The 24804-nt window shown below is 46.2% G+C and overlaps 1 protein-coding gene across 1 annotated transcript in view; it reads left to right on the forward strand.

The window, feature by feature from the left end:
- The first annotated feature begins 260 nt into the window (after positions 1–260).
- LOC139273960 (synapse differentiation-inducing gene protein 1-like) overlaps positions 261–24804 on the forward strand; it is a 45850-nt gene continuing 21306 nt past the window's right edge. Inside the window, 5 exon segments of the mRNA XM_070891033.1 lie at positions 261–346; positions 446–551; positions 958–1018; positions 1021–1529; positions 17454–17591. Coding sequence (XP_070747134.1) covers positions 261–346; positions 446–551; positions 958–1018; positions 1021–1529; positions 17454–17591 — 900 coding nt within the window.

Genomic DNA, 24804 nt, shown 5'->3' on the forward strand with positions numbered 1-24804 from the left:
TGTAGCAGGACTTCTCTGCTTTTATACTCTATCCCCCTTGCAATAAAGGCCAACATTCCATTTGCCTTCCTGAAGATTTGCCTTCTTTAAGATGATGTGTGAAATCTAAGGGGCTGAAATTGATGGCCTTACCACCCAGTGCCACCAACATTCCTCCTTGAGTTGTGCCCAGTGCCAATTTTGATTTGGTCTGGAGCGGGCGGCAGGAGAGAACTGCTGGGAAGTGCCCGCTGACATCAGTGGACGGCCGAGTGGCGCAAATGACCACGGGCCCGCCGAGATGCCAGATCGGTGTGGGCGGGAGTCGGCGGGAGCCGTTGCTGGAACGGGGCAAGGACCACTGCGAGTAGGCTGGTCTGCCCCTGACGGTGAGTATGAAGAGCTGAAAAAAAAGGTTAGTCGACAATTTTAACACATTTTTTTTGTTGATGCTTTTTATTTCCAGGTCTTCGACCCTCCATGGGCCCCACTCCATCCTCGGCGGCACTTGGGCGACAAGCGCCTCTGCCGCCGAGAATGGGAGCTCCCGCCCGGTGCCGCCCAGATTGACGGCATGTCCCTCTTTTTGCCTCTGGCCGCCCTTTCAATGTCCTTTTTGCCGAAAATCCCGCCCAGAGTACCGTTGGGTTTCTCGGCGGCCGTCGGTGGCCCTTTGGGTGGCCCTTGGCATTCACCAACTTCAGCCCCTAACTGGCCAAGCTTTTAATCAACAGTCCCAATATTTCATTCTGTGGCTCGGTATCAAATGCTCCTGTGAAACAACTTGGGACGTTTTACTACATTAAAGGTCCTGTATGAAGCCAAGTTGTTGTTGATTGACCGCAGGAAAATTAGCAACTTAAAAAAACTACAAGAGGTAGCTGGAGAGGTCCATTAATCTGAGAATGCATCAGCAATCCTAACCTGGCCCTTTGATCTGCAGTGATGATCAAAAGAATGTTTGTCTTTTCTCAACAGGAAGAAGACCAAGAGGTCGGATGTGGGCTCCACTTAAATAACGTTTCCTCCGGGACAGCGTTGAGAATTCTGAGGAAAGTCGGAAGAAAATGGAAAGTCACATGGATCAAAGCAAGGGCTTCGGCCACAAAGCTCGTGTCGAGACTGGGAAGAGAAACGGCCTCATTAACACCAAAGACTTAGCGACAGACAGCAAGGATGGGCTGGTGTCTCTGTATTCGGCTCCTCAGTACCAGGGGCAGGTGCTGGGAGGCTTCCTGCCACAGAACTACATGGAACGGAGCAGGAACGACTCCAGCCAGCAACAGGTCCTCAATCCCAGCACCCTGCAGCACACAGTTGAGACCCAATACCGACCCAATATAATTTTGTACTCCGAGGGCATGCTGAGGCCGTGGGCTGAGAACAACAGTTCAGACTGCTGTGAAACCACGTTTATTGAAAGCAGGTCCCCGACAAAGGATGGCCTGGATTACGGAGACAGCCAATTTATAGACCTGTCAGCAGAGGACAGCAAAGTCCAAACCCTATCTTACGATGTGGAGGATGAGGATGAGTTCCAAGAGCTGGAGGTAGGAATCTTCTTCAGATTGTTACTTCAGAAACCAAGCTGTGGGGGCGGGTGGGGGGGAGGGAGTAATTTTTATCTAACCCTCCCGATGGGAATGAGTACAGGGTCGTGACTGACGTCCTCGCCCGATTTTACACTCTGTTGAAGTCAATGGAAATATTGGCCTGGATTTTGCGCTCTTGAAGACGTTGTTAGCACAGTGTACGGCATCGTAAGCCATCAGGAAGGCCCCACAAATTCCGGATTACCGCACGCGTTGTGCATGTACGGGAACCCGCAATGTGTGATCAGTCGAGGTTCACCATGACAAATTTACCACACCGGCCAAACAATCACTTTCGCAGACGCAGAGTTGGGCTTATTGCCCAGCTACTGTCCACGAAACCCTTACACCTGGTAATAGCAGGCAGTAAGGCCCGCTATTACCAGCGTAAGAAAGAAAGAGAGACTTGCATTTATATAGCACCTTACACGACCTCCGGACGTCACAAAGCGCTTTACAGCCAATGAAGTACTTTTGGAGTGCAGTCACTGTTGTAATGTGGGAAACACGGCAGCCAATTTGCACACAGCAAGCTCCCACAAACAGCAATGTGATAATGACCATATAATCTGTTTTTGTTATGCTGATTGAGGGATAAATATTGGCCCCAGGACACTGGGGATAACTCCCCTGCTCTTCTTCGAAATAGTGCCGTGGGATCTTTTACGTCCACCCGAGACAGCAGACGGGGCCTTGGTTTAACGTCGTACTGAAAGACGGCACCTCCGACAATGCAGCGCTCCCTCAGCGCTACACTGGAGAGTTGGCCTAGATTTATGTGCTCAAGTTCCTAGAGTGGGACTTGAACCCACAACCTTCTGACTCAAAGGCGAGTGTGCTGCCCACTGAGCCACGGCTGACACCCGAAGGTCAATATAAATCTTAAATTAAACATATAAAAATAAAATATCATCCACAAACATTTAAAATTAGTTCATACAAATTTTGGCCTCGGTTAAAATTATTTTTCAAAAAATGTAATTTTCATCGTAGATGCTTTATTGAAGGGACTTTTAATTAAATGTGAAAATGGGAACATTTATTTTTATTCCAGTTGAATACATTATTTAATTATTTGGGGATTCCTCATATGCCTGTGGGGGATTCCATCCGTAAATGAAATCCCCCTGAGCATATAAGCTCCTCCTTTTTGGTTGGAGGGCCTGGCCCACATCAACCAAGGGATGCTTCCCAACCTCCTGCGTCCCTGGGATCCGTGGGCCTTTACTCAGGCGTACGCCTGCAGGCCCAAGACCTGATGTCTCCGAAGCCCGGGAGCCTGAAGGTAGGTGCCGATTTGTTTTATAGGGTCGGAGGCCTGCTCCGGAGGTACGCCTCCAACCGCAAATTTCAGCACATTATTCCAGTGAGCGAGTGGTCAATCTATGCAACAGGAGCCCAGGTGAGGCAAGGGCCCAGGGGCAGCACGGGCCAGCCCACACTGCGATCTATGGATAGTAGGAGCATGCGTGCACACTAGTTCCGTGCAGCAGAGCTTGGGCTCCAGTCGCCTTGGATAACCCTTGCCACTGGATCAAGACCTAGAAACATAGAAACATAGAAAATAGGTGCAGGAGTAGGCCATTCGGCCCTTCGAGCCTGCACCACCATTCAATAAGATCATGACTGATCATTCCCTCAGTACCCCTTTCCTGCTTTCTTTCCATACCCCTTGATCTCTTTAGCCGTAGGGGCCCTATCTAACTCCTTCTTGAATATATCCAATGAACTGGCATCAACAACTCTCTGCGGCAAGGAATTCCATAGGTTAACAACTCTCTGAGTGAAGAAGTTTCTCCTCATCTCAGTCCTAAATGGCCTACCCCTTATCCTGGTTCTGGACTTCCCCAACATCGAGAACATTCTTCCCGCATCTAACCTGTCCAGTCCCGTCAGAATCTTGTACGTTTCTATGAGATCCCCTCTCATCCTTCTAAACTCCAGTGAATACAGGCCCAATTGATCCAGTCTCTCCTCAAATGTCAGTCCAGCCTTCCCGGGAATCAGTCTGGTGAACCTTTGCTGCACTCCCTCAATAGCAAGAACGTCCTTCCTCAGATTAGGAGACCAAAACGGAACACAATATTCCGGGTGAGGCCTCACCAAGGCCCTGTCCAACTGCAGTAAGACCTCCCTGCTCCTATACTTAAATCCCTTAGCTGTGAAGGCCAACATACCATTTGCCTTCTTCACCGCCTGCTGTACCTGCATGCCAACTTTCAATGACTGATGAACCATGACACCCAGGTCTCGTTGCACCTCCCCTTTTCCTAATCTGCTGCCATTCAGATAATATTCTGCCTTTGTGTTTTTGCCCCCAAAATGGATAACCTCACATTTATCCACATTATACTGCATCTGCCATGCATTTGCCCACTCACCTAACCTGTCCAAGTCATCCTGCAGCCTCTTAGCATCCTCCTCACAGCTCACACCTCCACCCAGTTTAATGTCATCTGCAAACTTGGAGATATTACATTCAATTCCTTCATCTAAATCGTTAATGTACATCCATCTAGCTCTGTCAAGCCCGTGTGGTGGCTGGTGTGCAACGGTCACCAAACGTTAAAAGAATCCATGCACAGGCATCTTCCACCCTTTAGTATGTAGTTCGGGACCTAGAATGCCAGGTGAAACACCAGTGAACTCATCTATTTTTGGTGTGGAAGCGGGTCATCCTCGATACGCAGGACTACCTACTACTATACTGTGCAACAGGCTCCCCTGGAGAGGTGGCAGAAGCAGTAACAACAACAGCCATGCCTTTAGCATAGTAAAACTCCCAAGGTGCTTCCCAGAGTTGTCAGCAAACAAACCTTGGATGCGAGTGACATAAGGAGGTATTAGGACAAGTGACCAAAAGCTCGGCCAAAGAGGTAGGTTTGAAGGAGCACCTTCAAGGAGAGATTCAGGGAGCAATTCCCAAGCATCGGGCCTCGACCCCTGACGGCACGGCCGCCAATGGTGGGGCGAAGGAAATCTGGGATTCTGGTGGGTTGTAGTGCAGGAGGAGGTTACAGAGATGGGGAGGAGCGATGCAGTGCACTTCTTTTATATAATGTAAATTGGGAACACAAGGGGCTGGACAGAGTAATTACAAGTGTGTGCAATCTGAAGGCCGTGTTAACTGAGCGGATTTCATTGCAAGTCTTCTCACTTTCACTGGTGGAATAATGAAAGTTTTTTTTTAAAAAGGGAAGGACTCACCTTTATTTAATACCCTTCACGACCTCAGCACGTCCCAAGTGCTTTACAGCCAAACAAGTACTTTTGTTGTAATGTATAGAAACAGGGAAGCCAATTTGCGCACAGCAAGGTTCCGCAAACAGCAATGATATAATGACCAGATAATATGTTTTAGTGATGTTGGTTGAGGGATAAATATTGGCCAGGACACTGAGGAGAACTCCCCTGCTCTTCGGTGGAATCTTTTATGTCCACTTGAGAGAGCAGATGGGGCCTCAGTTTAATGCCTCATCAGAAAGCCGGCACATCCGACAATACAGCAATCCCTCAGTACTACGCTGGCGTGTCAGCCTAGATTATGTGCTCATGTCCCTGGAGTGGACTGGAACCCACTACCTTCTCATGGGCAAGAGCGCTACCACTGATCCACACCTATGGTTAACAATAAATAACACCTGTAGTCATTCCGCACCCCTTTCATTAAACTGAACCCAATTGTAATGTATGCACCTGTGAGTATGATCACAGGTTTGGAGGAGTCCGTGTTCCATGTTTTTATGGAGTGTGTGAAGTTGCAGCCCCTATTCCATTATTTGAAGGGGCTGCTCCTCAAATTCTGGTTGCATTTCAGTCCCACGTTCCTGATCTTTGGGCACCCTGTGCAGAGGGGAGCGGGCAGGTCCGAAGGCCTCCTCGTAGGACTGCTCCTGGGCACGGCCAAGGGGGCCATCAGCCGGTCCGGGCAGCGGGCGGTCGAGGGGGTCGTTCAGCCTAACCGCCTGCCTCTCTTCCGCGGTTACATTCGAGCCAGGGTGTCCCTGGAGATGGAGCACACGGTGTCCACCGGTACGCTCGCGGCCTTCCGCGAGAGGTAGGCGTCGGAGGGACTGGAATGCATCATCACCCCCGGCAACCAAATTTTAATTTGATTAAAGGTTTTTGTTACAGTTTTAAATTGTTAATTTGTGGGTTCTAGTGCCAAAAGGGGGCACTTGATTTAAAGTTGTTACTAAAATAGTTCTGGAGCTGTTGAGTTGGAAGTGGCTTAGCCAGTCACATAATGTTCACAAGATTCAATAAAACCCCAGCCAATTGGGTTCGGGGGATCCACGATGAGGCAGGGTGGTTGTGAGCCTGGTGCATGAACTGGTAATGTGTCTTGTGATTGTTAAATCTTTTGCTGATAAACTGAGTTCTTAATAGCAATGTGTTGCTATGAATTCTTAAGCAAATAATCCACAAAGCAAATACATTTCACCAATCAAAGTGCAACAATTGTTATCAAAACTAGATTGTAACCTAGTAGATCACAGAATCAACTTGATTCCTTTGCCCAAGTTGGTAAAAATGTAAGTAAATAGAGTTCTGTAATGATTTGAATCAGTTTGCCAGTAATAACTGTGTGGGAGGTGATGTAGGATGTGTGTCATTACCTGAAGAAGTCTGCAGCCGTTTTGCGTTTACTCTGAGGCAGTTTAACCATATAAACAGAGGACACAGATTTAAAACAATTGGTAAAAGAACCAGAGGGAAGATGATAATTTATTTTACACAGCGAGTTATGAGCTGGAACCCGCTGCCTGAAAGGGTGGAGGAAGCAGATTCAATAGTAACTTTGAAAAGGGAATTCGATAAATACTTGAGAAGGAAATATTTGCGGGGCTATGGGGAAAGAGCGGGGGAGTGGAACTAATTGGAGAGCTCTTTCACAGAGCCAGCACAGGCATGATGGGCCAAATGGTCATCTTCTGTGCTGTAAGATTCTAGGAATATAGAAACGGGATACTGAGGGAATGATCAGCCATGATCTTAATGAATGGTGATGCAGGCTCGAAGGGCCGAATGGTCTACTCCTGCACCTATTTTCTATGTTTCTATGTTTCTAAGTAGGCCTTTCAGCCCCTCAAACCTGTTCCGCCATTCAATGAGATCATGGCTGATCTGTGATCTAACTCCATATACCCACCATTGGGCCCATATCCCTTAATACCTTTGGTTAACAGAAAGCTATCAATTTCCAATTTAAAATTAACAATTGATGTAGAATCAATTGCCGTTTGCTAAAGAGAGTTTTGTGTGTCGAAGTGTTTCCTAATTTCACTCCTGAAAGGCCTGGCTCTAATTTGTCGTCTCTGCCCCTAGTCCGAGACTCCCCAACCAGTGGAAATATTGTCTCTTTATCTACCCTATCTGTTTCCCTTAGCCTTCAAATTCCAGGGAATAAACCCTAGTTTGTATAATCTCTTCTCGTAATTTAGCCCTTGGCATCCGGGTATCATTCTGGTAAACCTACGCTGCACTCCCTCCCAGGCCAATATACCCTCCCTAAGGCGTGGTGCCCAGAACTGCTCACATTCTCCAGGTGTGGGATAACCAGGGCTTTGTACAGCTGCAGTATAACTTCTACCCTCGTGTATTGTAGTCCTCTGGATATAAAGGCCAGCATTCCAGTAGTTTTTTGATTATGTTCTGAACCTGTCCATAACCTTTTACTGATCTATGTACCTGGACCTCCACTGTTTTTATCCTTTCACCATTTAGAAAGTATCATGTTCTGTCCTTTTTAGGTCCGAAGTGGATTCTATTATTCAATCAATGCAAGTTATTGTTGTAGATTTCCTCAGAAACCGTCTGTACAATATATTCTTACATTCCAGCCGGGGAAACTTTACTGCTGCTATTCCCGCACGCACGCTCACATATATATATATATATATATATAGAGAGAGAGAGAGAGAGAGTCTGTGCCAGCTAACCAATTAGTCCCATGTAGCCACACCCACACCCACCCCACCACCCACATACACAAACAGTGTGTGTGTATGTTTTTTGAGTGTGTGTGTGTAGTGTTTCTCGTGCTTTTGTGTGTGTGTTGATTGGATAACTCTTTCATATATAGAATATATATATAGTCTGTGCCAGCTCTTTTTTATATATAAATAAAAATGCACGCTGTCATTAGGGAACTGACCAGCCAGTGTGCTGGATTCAAGACCAGAGGGCAATTATCACTGAGGGAGACAACTCTGCCCATCTTAATTCGTCCACCCAGGAAAACCCTTGAACTTTCCCCCCTCCACCCATTTCACCATCCTTTCCCTCCTGTACTCTGTCTGGAACTCCATGCCAGGTACTGATCATTCCTTATATGAATATGATATCTGTCTTAAATATACATTTGTACTAGTTTGAACCCAGGCCTTACTCTCATCATTTAATTTAAAGTAATACTCTGGATTTACCCTTTCCAGTTCCATGACTCTCATCTATTCCTCTCACACACCTCCTTTCCAATCAGACAAGCCAAAGTTTTTTCAGTCCTTCCTCATACTCTGCCTTAAGTCTCACCTGCCATTTTTCTGTCCACCTTAATATTTTGCCCAACTCATTCTATCATTTCTGAGCTCTTCCCTCCAGTTCCAGTGCATTTTCTAGTTCGGTATCATCAGCAAATTGACTGCCTGACATCAATGGAAAGCAAAACCAGGAGAGGTGGAAAGCAGTCGATCCAGCCTCTTCTGATTAACGTCATTGATGTAAATTAGAAACATAGTGGTCCCAACACTCAGTCCTGGGAACCTCACGCAGTGCTCTTTTCCACACCCCCACACACTGAACTGCCCAATACTGACAATTCAACAGCATTACCATCGCCAAATCCCCCGCCATTGACCAGAAACTTAACTGGACCAGCCACATAAATACTGTGGCAACAAGAGCGGGTCAGAGGTGAGTGTCTCACCTCCTGACTCCCAAAAGCCTTTCCACCATCTACAAGGCACAAGTCAGGAGTGTGATGGAACACTCTCCACTTGTCTGGATGAGTGCAGCTCCAGCAACACTCAAGAAGCTCAACACCAACCAAGGCAAAGCAGCCCACTTGATAGGCATCCCATCCACCACCTTTAACATTCACTCCTTCCATCATCTACAAGATGCCCTGCAGCATCATGTCCCAAACCTGCGACCTCTACCACCTAGAAGGACAAGAGCTACAGGCGCATAGGAAATCCACCGCCTGCAAGTTCCCCTCCAAGTTACACACCATCCTGGCTTGGAAATATATCGCCGTTCCTTCATCGTCGCTGGGTCACAATCCTGGAACTCCCTCCCTAACAGCGCTGTAGGAGCACCTTCACCACATGGACTGCAGCAGTTCAAGAAGGCGGCTCACCACCACCTCCTCAAGGGCAATTAGGGATGGGCAATAAATGCTGGCCTTGCCAGTGACACCCACATCCCGTGAACTAATAAATTTTTTTTTAAATGTTACCCCTCTAACCTGAAGTTTTCTACGCCAGCCAATTTCTTACCAATTCCCACGGTTCACAATTAATCCCTGCAGCTCCAAACTTATCCCATGGAATATTGTCCAATTGGTTTTGGAAATCTAGGTACTCTACATTCTAGAAGTCCGCTTGGGTTGTCACTTGCTCAAAGAATTCAAGAAGGTTGGCCAGCCAGGATCTCCTCCTTCCAAAGCTGTGTTGACTACCTTTTACTCAGTTATTATTGTCCCCTGGGAGGACAGGCGCACCAACATCAGCGTCCTCATTCAGGCTAACATCCCCAGCATTGAAGCACTGACCACACTTGATCAGCTCCGCTGGTCAGGCCACATAGTCCGCATGCCAGACACGAGACTCCCAAAGCTAGCGCGCTACTCGGAGCTCCTTCAAGTAAACGAGCCAAAGCTGGGCAGAGGAAACATTACAAGGACACCCTCAAAGCCTCCCTGATAAAGTGCAACATCCCCACTGACACCTGGAAGTCCCTGGCCCTAAGTGGAGGAAGTGCATCCCAGAGGGCGCTGAGCACCTCGAGTCTCAACGCCGAGAGCATGCAGAAATCAAGCGCAGGCAGCGGAAAGAGCGTGCGGCAAACCAGTCCCACCCACCCTTTCCCTCAACGACTATCTGTCCCACCTGTGACAGAGTCTGTGGCTCTCGTATTGGAGTGTACAGCCACCAAAGAACTCACTTCAGGAGTGGAAGCAAATCTTGCTCGATTCCGAGGGACTGCCTATGATGATGATGATGATGTTATTGTCCAGATATTCCTCAAGCTTACTCCTGATAGCTTAGTCCATTATTTTTTGTGGGAGTGAAATAGAACTAATGGTTTTGTAGTTAGTTACTTGTGTCTGGTTTGTTCTCCTATTTGAATGTTGACACTGCGTTTGCCTGTTTACAATCTACTGGTACCTCCCCGGTGTCCATTGACTCTCTGATAATGATTGTCAGCACCTCATAAAAACCCTTCTCTAATCTCTCGCAGTTCTCCATGTATTTGTTTTGAGCCCATTAAGCCTGACTGGCAGTTCCATCCTTAGTTACCTGCACTTGAGGAGACCATGTGGTTCCTGCCCTCCCTTGTGAATACTTGGAGGAAGTGGATATTCAGCATATTTGTTAATTTGCTACGTTCGGCTGATTCTCAGCTTTAAATGTATTTGCATCTTTTATTGTTGTCAGCACTTGGCTCAGTGCTATCCCCCTTGCCTGAGTCAGAAGGGCGTGGGTCGATAATGACCAGATAATCTGTTTTTTGTGATGCTGAGAGAGCTCCCCTGCTCTTCTTTGAAATAATGCTATGGGATATTTTATGGTCCTCCTGAGAGGGCAGATGGGGCATCGGTTTCATAGAAACATAGAAATTTACAGCACAGAAGGAGGCCATTTCGGCCCATCGTGTCCGCGTGGGCCGACCAAGAGCTATCCAGCCTAATCCCACTTTCCAGCTCTCAGTCCGTAGCCCTGTAGATTACGGCACTTCAAGTGCACAACCAAGTATTTTTAAATGTGGTGAGGGTTTCTGCCTCTACCACCCTTTCAGGCAGTGAGTTCCAGAACCCCAGCACCCTCTGGGTGAAGAAATTTCCCCTCATATTTCCTCTATATCGCCCCCCCAGTTACTTTAAATCTATGCCCCCTGGTTGTTGACCCCTCTGCCAAGGGAAACAGGTCCTTCCTTTCCACTCTATCCAGGCCCCGCATAATTTTATACACCTCAATCAGGTCTCCCCTCAGCCTTCTCTGTTCCAAAGAAAACAGACCTAGCTTCTCCAATCTTTCCTCATAGCCAAAATTCTCCAGTCCAGGCAACCTTCTTGTAAATCTCCTCTGCACCCTTTCCAGTGCAATCACATCTTTCCTGTAATGTGATGACCAGAACTATACACAGTACTCCAACTGCGGCCTAACCAGGGTTTTATACAGTTCAAGCATAACCTCCTTGCTCTTGTATTCCATGCCTCAACTAATAAAGGCACATATTCCATATGCCTTCTTAACCACCTAATCTACCTGGCCTACTAGGGATCTGTGGACGACCTGCACTCCAAGGTCCCTTTGTTCCTCTACACTTTTCAGTTGTCGTACCATTTACTGTGTACTCCCTTGCCTTGTTAGACCTCCCCAATGCATTACCTCACACTTATCCGGATTGAATTCCATTTACCACTGTTCTGCCCGCCTGACCAGTACATTGATATCTTCCTGCAGTCCGCAGCTTTCTTTTTCATTATCAACCACACAGCCTATTTCAGTGTCATCTGCAAACTTCTTAATCATACCCCCAACATTCAAGTCTAAGTCATTGATATATGCCACAAAAGCAAGGGACCAGCACTGAGCCCTGCGGAACCCCACTGGATACAGCCTTCAAGTCACAAAAACACTCATCAACCATTACCCTTTGCTTCCTGTCTCTGAACCAATTTTGAATCCAACTTGCCACTTTGCCCTGGATCCCATGGGCTTTTACTTTCATGACCAATCTGCCATGTGGGACCTTATCAAAAGAATTGCTAAAAACTATATACACTACATCATACGCACTGCCCTCATCGACCCTCCTGATTACCTCCTCGGAAAATTCAATCAAGTTAATCAGACACGACCATCCCTTAACGAATCCATGCTGACTGTCCTTGATTAATCCATGTCTTTCCAAATGAAGATTTATCCTGTCCCTCAGGATTTTTTTCAATCATTTTCCCACCTCTGAGGTTAGGCTAACTGGCCTGTGATTACTTGGTCTATCTCTTTTTCCCTTTTTAAACAAAGGTGTAACATTAGCAGTCCTCCAGTCTCCGGCACCACACCTGTAGCCAGAGGGGACTGGAAAATGATGGTCAGAGCCTCTGCTCGTTCCTCTGAAAAAGGGCACCTCCAACAGCACTCCCTCAGTACTGTACTGGGAATGGGGCCTGGTCTATGTGCTTATGTCTCGAGTGGGGCTGGAAGCCACAACATTCTGATTCGGAGGTGAGAATGCATTTGCAAAAGGCCTAACACCGGCTTCTGGTGTGGGTAAAGGATTCTTCTTGTTTGTCCTTTCCTAATATGGCCAGATAGATTTAGATGAGGAAAGACGGGAGGAGGCTTGAGTGGAGCATAAACGCCGGCATGGACTGGTTGGGCTGAATGGCCTGTTTCTGTGCCGTATATCCCATGTAATGGTGGGTGGCGCACTTCTGGCCAGAAATGTGTGCACACTTCCTGCCCGCCATATTGGGGCCTTAGTAGGATGAATTTCTTGGCCAGTAATTCCCTGCCACCATTTACAGTATCGCTCCATAAACCTTGAACTGAACACAATTTCACCAGACTTTATTCAGTTTAATTTGGAGTAAAACCTACACCCACTTGTGTCTTGTGTAACTTCGCTGATCGAATGGAAACTCTGAAGCAACTTTCAAATGGAGTGATTTATGCCCTTTGTACGAATATTAACATATTTTTGCATTACTTATTGTTTCTAATAGAAGCAAGACTGTAATGTGAAAGAAAGACTTGCATTTATATAGCGCCTTTCACGACCACCGTACATCTCAAAGCCAATGAAGTATGTTTGGGGTGTAGTCACTGTTGCAATGTGGGAAACACATTGCGCACAGCAAGCTCCCACAAACAGCGATGTGATAATGACCAGACAATCTGTTTTTGTTCTGTTGATTGAGGGATAAATATTGGCCAGGCCAATGTAGAAAGAATTGGTTTAAATCGTGTCCTCAAAAAGCTTGTTTTCCCCCTCAATGCTGTTGATAAGATGAAGCTTTTGAAGCACAGGCTTTTCACCACAGCAGGGGTTAGTGTAATATAGCTATGAGTGCACAGCAAAGGTGTGTTTACAGTTCTCGTCGAACCAGTCTTGATGTTTCTTGGTTGAGTGACCAAGCGTCTCTTCACAGGCGCTAATTATGGAGGCCTTGAGGGCAGACCAGGCGCTGTAGACACTCTGTAATCGTGACCATCTTCAAGAAAGGTGACAAGTTTGATTGCGGTAATTACAGAGGAGTTTCCCTGCTGTCTGCCACAGGGAAAGTCATCGCAAGAATCCTCCTCACCTTCTCCCTGTGGCTGAAGAGCTCCTCCCAGAGTCGCAATGTGGATTCCGCCCACTAAGGGGCACAATGGACAAGATCTTCACCATGTGACAAATCCAAGAGAAATGCAGGAAACAGCACCAACCTCTGTACATGGCCTTCTTTGACCACATAAAGGCCTTCGACACTGTCAACCGTGAGGGATTATGGAGTGTCCTCCACAAATTTCACTACCCTCAAAGGTTTGTCACCATCCTTTGCCTGTTTCATGATGACATGCAAGCTATGATCCTGACCAACGGATCCATCACAGACCCAATACACATGCAGACTGGGGTCAAGCGAGGCTGTGTCATTGCACCGACCCTCTTCTCGATCTTCCTTGCTGCAATGTTCCATTTCATCCTCAATCAGCTCCCCGCTGGAGTGAAGCTAATCTACAGAACAAACGGGAAATTGTTCAACCTCCGTCACCTCCAGTCCAGATCCAAGGTTGCCCCATCCTCTGTCATTGAACTACAGTACACAAATGACTCCTGCGTCTGCGCACACTCAGAGGTCGAACTCCAAACCATCGCCAACACCTTCACCGAAGCGTACGAGAGCAAGGGCCTTACAATAAACATCCGTAAGACAAAGGTCCTCCACCAACCTGACCCTGCCACACTGCAATGACCCCCAATTATCAAAATCCACGATGCGGCTTTGGACAACGTGGACCATTTTCCATACCTCTGGAGCCGACTGTCAACAAGGGCAGACATCGACGACAAGGTCCAACACCGCCTTCAGTGTGCCAGTGCAGTCTTTGGTTTCCTGAGGAAGAGAGTGTTTGAAGACCAGGACCTCAAACCTGGCACCAAGCTCATGGTCTACGGGGCAGTGGTGATAAATGCCCTCCTATATGGTTCAGAGACTTGGACAATGCACTGTAGGCACCTCAAAGCACCGGAGAACTACCACCAACACTGTCTCCACAAGATCCTGCAAATCCACTGGGAGGATAGGCGCACCAACGTCAGTGTTCTCGCTCAGACCAACATCCCCAGCATCGAAGCACTGACCACGCTCGACCAGCTCTGATGAACGTCCGTATGCCCGATACTAGACTCCAAAAACAAGCGCTCTACTCAGAGCTCCGACACGGCAAGCGAGTCCCAAGTGGGCAGACGAAACGGTTCAAGGCCCGAGCATGGTCCGGACCACCATCGTGCAGCCCGGCACGCTCTGTCTTGGGTGCCAGGCTGCCGGCCCAGTCGCACCCTGCCCTTGGGGCCCAGTGGAGACCATCAGGGGCCGTGCAGAGTGCGCAGCGGCCCTGCCCTTTAATCGAAGGGGAGGGGAGTTGAAGCATGTCAGCGCTAGTTGGAGCATCCATGTAGATAAGGCCCTCAGTCCGCGTCCAGGTAGGGCCCCGGTTACTGCCCCCAAAAGAAATGGAGCACGGAAGATTTCGCTCCGCTTTCTTTGAGGGGCTGTAAGAGCAATTCCGCAGCAGGAACAGGACTTCCGCACCGGGCGCAGAAAGTCCCGGCACCAGAAGGTTACCGTCCCCAATCGGGGTGCAGGGCAATTTCACCCCCAATGTCAACATCATCATCATAAGCAGTCCCTCGAAGTCGAGGAAGACTTGCTTCCACTCTAAAAGTGAGTTCTCAGATGACTGAACAGTCCAATGTGGGAATTACAGTCTGTCACAGGTGGGACAGACAGTGGTTGGAGGAAAGGTTGGGTGGGGAGTCTGGTTTGCCGCACGCTCTTTCCGCTGCCTGCGCTTGATTTCTGTATGCTCTTGGCGATGAGACACGAGATGCTCAGCACCCTCCCGGATGCACTTCCACCACTTAGGGCGGTCTTTGGCCAGGGACTCTCAGGTATCGGTGGGGATGTCGCACTTTATCAGGGAGGCTTTGAGGGTGTCCTTGTAACGTTTCCTCCGCCCACCTTTGGCTCGTTTGCCATGTAGGAGTTCTGAGTAGAGCACTTGCTTTGGGAGTCTCGTGTCTGGCATGTGGACAATGTGGCCCACCCAACGGAGCTGGTCGAGTGTGGTTCGATGCTGGAGATGTTGGCCTGGTCGAGGACGCTAACGTTTCTCCCAGGGGATTTGCAGGATCTTGTGGAGGCAGCGCTGGTGGTACTTCTCCAGTGCGTTGAGGTGTCTGCTCTATATGGTCCACATCTCTGATCCATATAGGAGGGTGGGAATCACTACAGCCCTGTAGACCATAAGTCCTGGCCCGAGAAGGTAACCGCCCCCAATCGGGGTGCGGGGCAATTTCGTCCACAATGTATCTCATCGGTTGCACCCGGGGGAGAAAATAGTCACAAAACTTCCTTTTTATGATCCATCCTTGCTCATGAATATATTGGCTGCCCTAACGTGTGTTTTTTAAATAGATTCCTTACCTCTCTATTTATCTATGGGATTAAGTCAGGATCTATTCCATTGCACTCTTAGTTCCTCCCTTGGACTGGGAGGTGTCAGACCACCTTGTGTTCACTTGTATTCCGAGTGGCTCCTCTCTCTCACGAACTGCTCCTCTCTGTCCAGTGATTTCTCCAGGCGGGCTAGCTGGAAAAGAAAGCTCTCCAGGTGGGAATCGTAGGTACCTATATCCTATCGCCCGACACTTGCCAGCTTTCTTACACCTTTGCTGTATAAATGCAAGTTCCTTATGTAATGTATTTGCTTCATGGGTTCTTTGCTTAAGAATTCGTAGCAACACATTGCTATTAAGAACTAGTTGGTTTATTAGCAAAAGGTTTAACAATCACACTACACATTACTAGTTTATCCACCAGGCTCACAACCACCTGCCCCATCGTGGATCCCCCGAACCCAACTGGCTGGGGTTTTATTGAGTCTTGTGAACATCACGTGACTGGCTAAGCCACTCCCAACTCAACAGTTCTATAACTACTACACTTTATTTATTTCTTAATGTACAAGATTATTTATAAATTCAGTTCAGTTAATATTGATTGCAGCGGTTTAGTTTTTACTGCAGAAGTTGTTATTACCTCGCTCTTCTATGAGGTTTTGGCGGGTGTCTTGGTTTGAAGAGATTACTTTGCCCCATAGCAGATCTAGCAGCCTTGCACCTTCAGCTGTGGGCGGTTCCTGCGTCACATTGTTCTGCTCACCAAAGCCTAATTCTCGTCGTCAACATTCAGTTGCTGAACAAAACCAGTGAACAAACAAAGGGAGGGGTGCGGGGGAGGAAGCAAATAAAATTGCAAATTGGACGACTGTAGTCAATCGTTGTTAGAATCAGTTAATTTTTTTTAAGTCTGTGGGAGAGTAATTTTGAAAATAACCAGCCAGTTCAGGACAGTCCCCCAATTCCCTGGGCTGAGCTTGTTCCAAGTTGTCTGATGTCCCGATGATGGAACAGTCTATCATCTCACACTGGGTCCATGGTGCTCCTTAACTTAATTGGCCAAGAATTGAAGGATCCCAAGCCAATCAGATTTTCCCTCCCCTAAAGAACTGAGCTGGGACCAGCAAACATACCCTTACGGATCACTTGAATGTCAGTGGAGACTGGCCCGGCCATCTAGACCCCAGTCTTGTAGCCACCAAGCTGCATCCCTGGCTGTGCTTTATTTTGATTTGCATTTAGTACAAGTTACTGATTAGCACTGATTTAGTGTCGTGAGAGTTGCTTTAAATCTTATGGACTGACAATGAATAGTGCAAGTTAGGAGACTTCATGGCGCAAATCAGTCACCAGACTGATTCCCGGGATGGCAGGACTGACATATGAAGAAAGACTGGATCGACTAGGCTTATATTCACTGGAATTTAGAAGAATGAGAGGGGAATCTCATAGAAACATATAAAATTCTGATGGGATTGGACAGGTTAGATGCAGGAATAATGTTCCCAATCTTGGGGAAGTCCAGAACCATGGATCACAGTCCAAGGATAAGGGGTAAGCCATTTAGGACCGAGATGAGGAGAAACTTCTTCACTCAGAGAATTGTGAACCTGTGAAATTCTCTACCACAGAAAGTTGTTGAGACCAGTTTGTTAGATATATTCAAAAGGGAGTTAGATGTGGCCTTTATGGCTAAAGGGATCAGGGATATGGAGAGAAAGCAGGAAAGGGGTACTGAGGGAATGATCAGCCATGATCTTATTGAATGGTGGTGCAGGCTCGAAGGGCCGAGTGGCCTACTCCTGCACCTATTTTCTATGTTTCTATTTTTCTAAAACCAAATGTATTGCAATTTGATCACAGCCCATTATTTCCTTGCTAAGGTCCTGGATTCTCTCGCTGCCTTGTGCCCTTATTATGCAATGATGAAACCACCCAGAGTTATGTAAGTAACCACCTGTCTTCCCTTTTAATTTCATGCAGAGTGATTACTCGAGTGAGACAGAGAGTGAGGACAATTTCCTAATGATGCCGCCCAGGGACCATCTGGGTCTCAGCGTTTTCTCCATGCTCTGCTGCTTCTGGCCTTTGGGAATCGCTGCCTTCTATCTTTCACATGAGGTAAGTCGGGGTGAAAGATCACAAGGACTGCTGATTGAAGGAAACATCGCAGTTCATCGTCAAACACGAGCTGGCGTTGGAATGAATTGTGAGCATTGTAACTTTATTCCACGTTCTACATATATCAGGTCAATGTATCTTGTGTGGTCAAAACCCATAAAGCCACCCTTGTTTGGTTTGATTCACTAGTTATTTCAGTCTTACATAGGAGAACTGCAGTACCTACCCGGTGCCAGGGTAAGGGATACCTTGAGGCAGCTGGAGAGGAATCTGGAAACGGAGGGGGAATATGCACTTATCGTGGTCCATGTCGGAACACACAACTTAGGTAGGAACTTAGGTAGGAACAGGGAGGAGGTCCTGCAGAGGCAGTTGCGGGAGTTAGGAGCTCAAGCAAGACCTTGAGGGTAATAATCTCTGGATTATTGCTCAAGCAAGTGCAAATTGGCATAGAAACAGTCAGATCAGGAGAATTAACACGTGGCTAAGGGCTGGCATGGAAAGAGAGGTTCCTTTTCATGGGACACTGGCACAGTTCTGGGACAGGAAGGCGCTGTACCGATGGGACAGGCTCCACCTGAACCGGGATGGGACCCGTGTCCTAGCGGAAAGGGTAAATCGGGAGGTGGTAAAGGCTTTAAACTAGTAAGACAGGGACAGGGATCTACAAGAAATTAAACCAGCCTAAATATAAACAAAACAGGAAAGGAGAGCATAGAAAGAATAAAGCACGATAACATATTGATGGCCAAGGAATAAATAGAGTTATAGAACAGGAGTGTAAAAAGATGGTTAAAAATAAAGTGAGTAAAAAATGAGTTAAACTGTCTGTACAGCAATAAACACAGTATAAGTTATAAAGCAGGGGATCTGGAGGCAATAATAGATTGCGAGGAACCAGACATAGTCGGGATTACTGAGACATGACTGCAGAAACATCAGGACTGGGAATTAAACATTGCGGCGCATAACATATTTACAAAATAAAGAGGGAAAAAGGAGACATGGAGTAGCTGTACTTATTAGGGATAACAAAATGGCAGTAGGAAAATGTGACACAGTAATTCAAATAGAAAAATAAAAGATAGTGAAGGATCAATGACACTAACAGGGGTAGTCTACAGACCACCAAATAGTGGAAGGGAGGGCGAGGAATAAATATGCAGACAGATTAGGGAAATGAGTAGAAACATAGGGCTAGACTTTCTGCACATCATCGCCCATTTAGCGCCCATATAAGTGCTGAGATGCAGGCTATCGCCCATATTTATTGAAAAGTGCAAACTAGCGCCCGATTATCGCCCATTTATCGCCGGCCCAACTTTCAGCACACATGACTGAGCTGCATTGCCCGGCCTATTTTTTTAAAAATATGACGCCATCCTCGTGCAAGGCCGAGAATAGTGCTTATAATGGAAACTTGCGCCCGATTATGGCCCAGATTATCGCCGAGCGCTACTTTCGGCATTTTGCCCACAATTCGCCCAAATGATCGCTGGCCCAAAAAGACGCTGAAGAAAAGCTGCAATAACTCGGCACTACGGGGAGTATCTGGAATAAAAGGCTGTCAGAAGAATCAATTTGTGAGTGATTTTAAGGGCCTTTTTGACTCTTACCAATCATCTAATCGCATTTGTATTTGTTAAGGACAAATTAAGGGCATTTAAAGTGATTTATAGTGGTGGGGCCTGTAATTTCTCAACCAGTATTGATCAATAATCACATGCTCCAGAATAGAGATGGGAGAATAAAATGAGAAAAGTTACATACAAGTACATTGCTGTAATGTCAGGGTTAATATTAATCATGGATTCCCCCCCCCCCCCCTCCGGTCCACAGTGCAAGTAGAAGCAGAACTAGGGTATGTCATCCCATGAGGAAGGAAGTGGAGTTCACCTCAGTCAGCTGATAGATTTTATTTTATAAACCAACAGGGGCTAGAATAAAAGAAAGATTCTATAATGTTATTAATGGGGACCAGGTTCCCTGTTCTCTCTGTCAACCCCCGCGGGAAAAGTTCTTTGCCTGGAAAAAAAACGCACATGCGCAGAACGGCCGTTGCTATGGACATCAGACTTGCACGACTGAATACATCGCTAACGCCCATTTCACATCGCTAAGGCTATCGGCCAAATTAAAAAGATGAAACTAGCGGTTTTTAAAATGGGTGATATTCCAGCGATCCTGAAAAATAAAAAAGCACCAAGGCCGGAAATATCGGCCATTTTTGGGCGATAGCGATCATAGTGGAAAGTCTAGCCCATACAATAATAATCTTGGGGGATAATTGGTCAGAAAAGGTTGATAAAGGGGATAAGGGAATGGAGTTCCTGTAATAGTTACAGTAGTCCTTTCTAACCCTTTATGTCAGAAGCCTGACAAGGGAGGCTTTGCTATTGGAGCTAGTAATGGGGAATGAACCAGAGCAGATAAGAGAGATAAAAGTAGGGAAACATCGAGGCAATAGTGATCATAATACACTTTAAGATGATAATTGAGAAGGACATAAGCATGACAGAGATGAGGGTAATAGTTTGGAGAAAATCAAATTTTGAGGTCCTGAGAATAGAACTTGGGAAAATAAAATGGACAACAATATTGGTAAATAGTCATCTAGAACAACAATGGGACATGTTTAAAACGGTGTTCAACAGAGTCCAGGAAAAATATATTCTGCTCAAAATCAAATGAGACACCATGGGGGAATAAAGACAGAGGGGAAAAATTGAGTGTCAGGAAAGAGGTATACATTAGGTACATGGGCAGCAGGAGAGAGTATGACAAGAGAGAATACGAAGAAATTAAGACAGAAGTCAAAAAAACAATTTGGAAGGCAAAGAAGAGCTAAGGAACATAAAACAAAATAGTAAAATATTCTACAGGCACATAAATTTTAAAAAGGAAAGCTGGGATGGGAATAGGGCCAGTAAGGGACGGACAGGATAGTGAAATGGCAGAAATATTAAATCATTACTTTGCTTCAGTATTTACCAGGGAGACAGATAAGGTGGACATGACATCAGAAGATTAGACTAGAAATGATATAATCACTTCTATATTAAAAGGAGAACTATTAAATAAACTTACCAAATTCAAAGAGGCCGGCACAGATTGCATCAGTGCATTTTAAAATAATCTAGGGAAGAGATAGCAGAGGCATTACTACACATATTTAATCATTCATTAGAAAAAGGTGTAGTGCCAGAGGACTGGCAGATAGCTAACGTAATATCTATATTTACCTCCAGGGAATTATAGACCAGTCAGCTTAATATCGAAGGAAAAATAATGGAATCCTTACTAAAGGAGAAAATAGAAGAATATCTGTAAACCAAAGACATAATAATGAATAATCAGCATGGATTTCAAAAGGGAAAGTCTTGCTTGACCAACCTCACTTAATTCTTAAAAGAGGTAAGCGAAAGAGTAGACAAGGGTAATGCAGTAGGGGGTAATGTACTGACGTGGATAAAGAACTGGTTGGCAGACAGGAAGCAAAGAGTAGGAATAAATGGGTCCTTTTCAGAATGGCAGGAAGTGACTACTGGTTCAGTGCCGCAGGGTTCAGTGATGGGACCCTAGCTATTTATAATATACATCAATGATTTAGACGAAGGAATTGAATGTAATATCTTCAAGTTTGCAGATAACACTAAGCTGGGTGGTGATGTGAGCTGTGAGGAGGATGCTAAGAGGCTGCAGGGTGACTTGGACAGGTTAGGTGAGTGGGCAAATACATGGCAGATGCGGTATAATATGGATAAATGTGAGGTTATCCACTTTGGTGGTAAAAACAGGAGAGCTGATTATTATCTGAATGGTGACAGATTGGTAAAGGGGGAGGTGCAACGAGACCTGGGTGTCATGGTACATCAGTCATTGAAGGTTGGCATGCAGGTACAGCAGGTGGTGAAGAAGGCAAATGGTATGTTGGCCTTCATAGCTAGGGGATTTGAGTACAGGAGCAGGGAGGTCTTACTGCAGTTGTACAGGGCCTTGATAAGGCCACACCTTGAATATTGTGTACAGTTTTGGTCTCTTAATCTGAGGAAGGACATTCTTGCTATTGAGGGAGTGCAGCGAAGGTTCACCAGACTGATTCCCGGGATGACAGGACTGACATATGAAGAAAGACTGGATCGACTGGGCTTGTATTCAATGGAATTTAGAAGAATGAGAGGGGATCTCATAGAAACGTATAAAATTCTGACAGGATTGGACAGGATAGATGCAGGAAGAATGTTCCCGATGTTGGGGAAGTCCAGAACCAGGGGTCACAGTCTAAGGATAAGGGGTAAGCCATTTAGGACCGAGATGAGGAGAAACTTCTTCACTCAGAGAATTATGAACCTGTGGAATTCTCTACCACAGAAAGTTGTTAGGGCCAGTTCGTTAGATATATTCAAAAGGAAGTTAGATGTGGCCTTCACAGTTAAAGGGATCAAGGGGTATGGAGAGAAAGCAGAAATGGGGTACTGAAGTATGATCAGCCATGATCTTATTGAATGGTGGTGCAAGCTCGAAGGGCCAAATGGCCTACTCCTGCACCTATTTTCTATGTATCTATGCAATGTATGTAGATTTCCAAAAGGCCTTCGATAAGGTACCACATAATAGACTGATGAATAAGGTCAGCGAATGCAGAGTCAGGGGACATGCAGCAGAATGGGTAACTAGCTGGCTTCAAGACAGAAAGCAGAGAATAGGGGTAAAGGGTACCTATTCACAGTGGGAGCAGGTGAAACCTGGTGTCAGTGTTGGGACCACTGTTGTTTATTAATGATTTAGACTTCAGAATCAAAAACACAATTTCTATTTTTGAGGTCCGCACCAAATTGCGTGGGGGTGTGTGGGGGCGGGGGGGTGCATGGGGAGATAGCCAGTACTGAGGAGGACTGTAACACTTACAAGAAGACATTAATACATTTGCAGAATGGGCATATAATTTGCAAACAGATTTCAACATAGATAAGTGTGAGCTATTACATTTTGTTAGGAAAAATAAGGAGGTCACATATTACTTGGAAAACACGAATCTAAATGAAATGGAGAGTCAAAGGGTTCTCGGAATACAAATACACAAATCACTAAAAGTAGCAACGCAGATTAATAGGGCCATTTTTTAAAAAAAGCAAACCAAGCACTAGGGTTTATTTCTAGAGGGATTGAATTGAAAAGTAGGGAAGTTATGCTAAACTTGTATCGAACCTTGGTTGGACCACACTTAGAGTATTTCGTACAGTTCCGGTTGCTATACATGAACAGGATACAGAGTCACTGGAGAGTGTGCAGAGTAGATTTACATGGATGATACCAGAAATGTGAGATTATATATATCAGGAAAGGATAAACAGGCTGGGTCTCTTAAGGCTGAGGGGTGACCTAATAGATTACGAAAGGTTTTGATCGAGTAGGCACTAGAGAGAATGTTTCCACTTGTGAGGAAGAGCAAAACTAGAGGCTATCAATATAAGATAGTTACCAAGAAATCCAATAGGGAATTCAGAAGAAACTTCTTTACCCAGAGAGTGGTAAGAATGTGGAATTCTCTACCACAGGAGTGGTTGAGGTGAATAGTAATTTAAGGAAAGGCTAGATAAGCATATGAGGGAGAAGGGAATAGAGGATTATGCAGATCGAGTTAGCTGAGGAAGGATGGTATGAGGCTCGAGTGGAGCATAAACGTTGGCATGGACTGGTTGGGCCGAATGGCCTGTTTCTGTGCCGTATATCCTGTGTAAAGTACCCGTGTCCTGTGTACATGTAGGGATTTTTGCAGCAATAATCTCATCTAAGAAACGATTACAGTGTCCTTTGTACATGTAGGGATTAATAACAATCCTCTCATCTAAAGACCAATTGCAGCACCCTCTCGTATTCTCAGGTATAATTGTTCATACTTGCACTCGGTATCCCCATTCCTCCACCAGCTGCTTGGCATCGCTGCCCTCTTAACAGCTTCCTACAAAGAAGGTTGCAAGTGTGCCGGACTACTGCTATCTTAATCATGGCACAGCAGCACACGTTCACACACAGGGACAGAGACTGGACGACTTCACCACATGCAGCTCATGTTTCTGGCACACATACGGTCATTCTCTATCGGATCAACAACACAGAACGAAAGACTTGCATTTATATGACGCCTTTCATGGCCACCGGACGTCCCAAACCACTTTACAGCCAGTTAAGCACCCATTGAAATGTAGTCACTGTTGTAAAATAGGAAACGCGGCAGTCAATTTTTGCACAGCAAACTCCTATAAACAGCAATGTGATTATGACCATCTCATCTGTTTTACTGACAATAATTGAGGGATAAATATTGGCCTGGACACCGGGGAGAACTCCCCTGAAGTTCTTCGAAATAGTGCCATGGAATCTTTTGTGTCCACTTGAGAGGGCAGACGGAGCCTCGATTTAACAACTCAACCGAAAGACGGCACCTCCGACAGTGCATCACTCCCCGAGCACTGCACTGGAGTGTCAGCCTAGACTGTGCTCAAATCTCTTGGAGTGGGACTATGAACTCACAACCATCTGACTCAGAGACGAGGGTGCTACCCACTGAGCCAATGGCTGACACACAGGCCCCATTACCTGCAAAAAAAGGAAAATCCTTCTGTCTCTCCCATTGACCTTTAATTATGCCTGCCCCTTTAATGCTGCAAGTGCTCTTTAAGGCCCAGGAAGGTCACAGTCTAAGGATAAGGTGTAAGCCATTTAGGACTGAGATGAGAAGAAATTTCTTCACTCAGAGTTGTTAACCTGTGGAATTCCCTGCCGCAGAGAGTTGTTGATGCCAGTTCATTGGATATATTCAAGAGGGAGTTAGATATGGCCCTTATGGCTAAAGGGATCAAGGGGTATGGAGAGAAAGCAGGAAAGGGGTACTGAGGGAATGATCAGCCATGATCTTATTGAATGGTGGTGCAGGCTCGAAGGGCCGAATGGCCAATCCTGCACCTATTTTCTATTTTTCTATGTTCCTAAGCATCCAGACCTTCTCCTGCCTTCAGGTCTGTGGCCAACAGTATGGCCACGTGCTGTCTTCTTTATTTTCATTATGCACAAGAATGATTTCGGGGGCCTGAGCCCCAGGTTTCAGTGCAGTGCTCTTGCTGCAGGAGCGGAAGGCCGTGCCTGACTCTGGTTGGCAGGTGAGCCGAGGTTCTTGAGATTGTGAATCATCTACCATCTGCACCCGAGACTT

This window comes from Pristiophorus japonicus, chromosome 9 (assembly GCF_044704955.1).
Source record: "Pristiophorus japonicus isolate sPriJap1 chromosome 9, sPriJap1.hap1, whole genome shotgun sequence".
In the NCBI taxonomy this organism is placed as follows: domain Eukaryota; kingdom Metazoa; phylum Chordata; class Chondrichthyes; family Pristiophoridae; genus Pristiophorus; species Pristiophorus japonicus.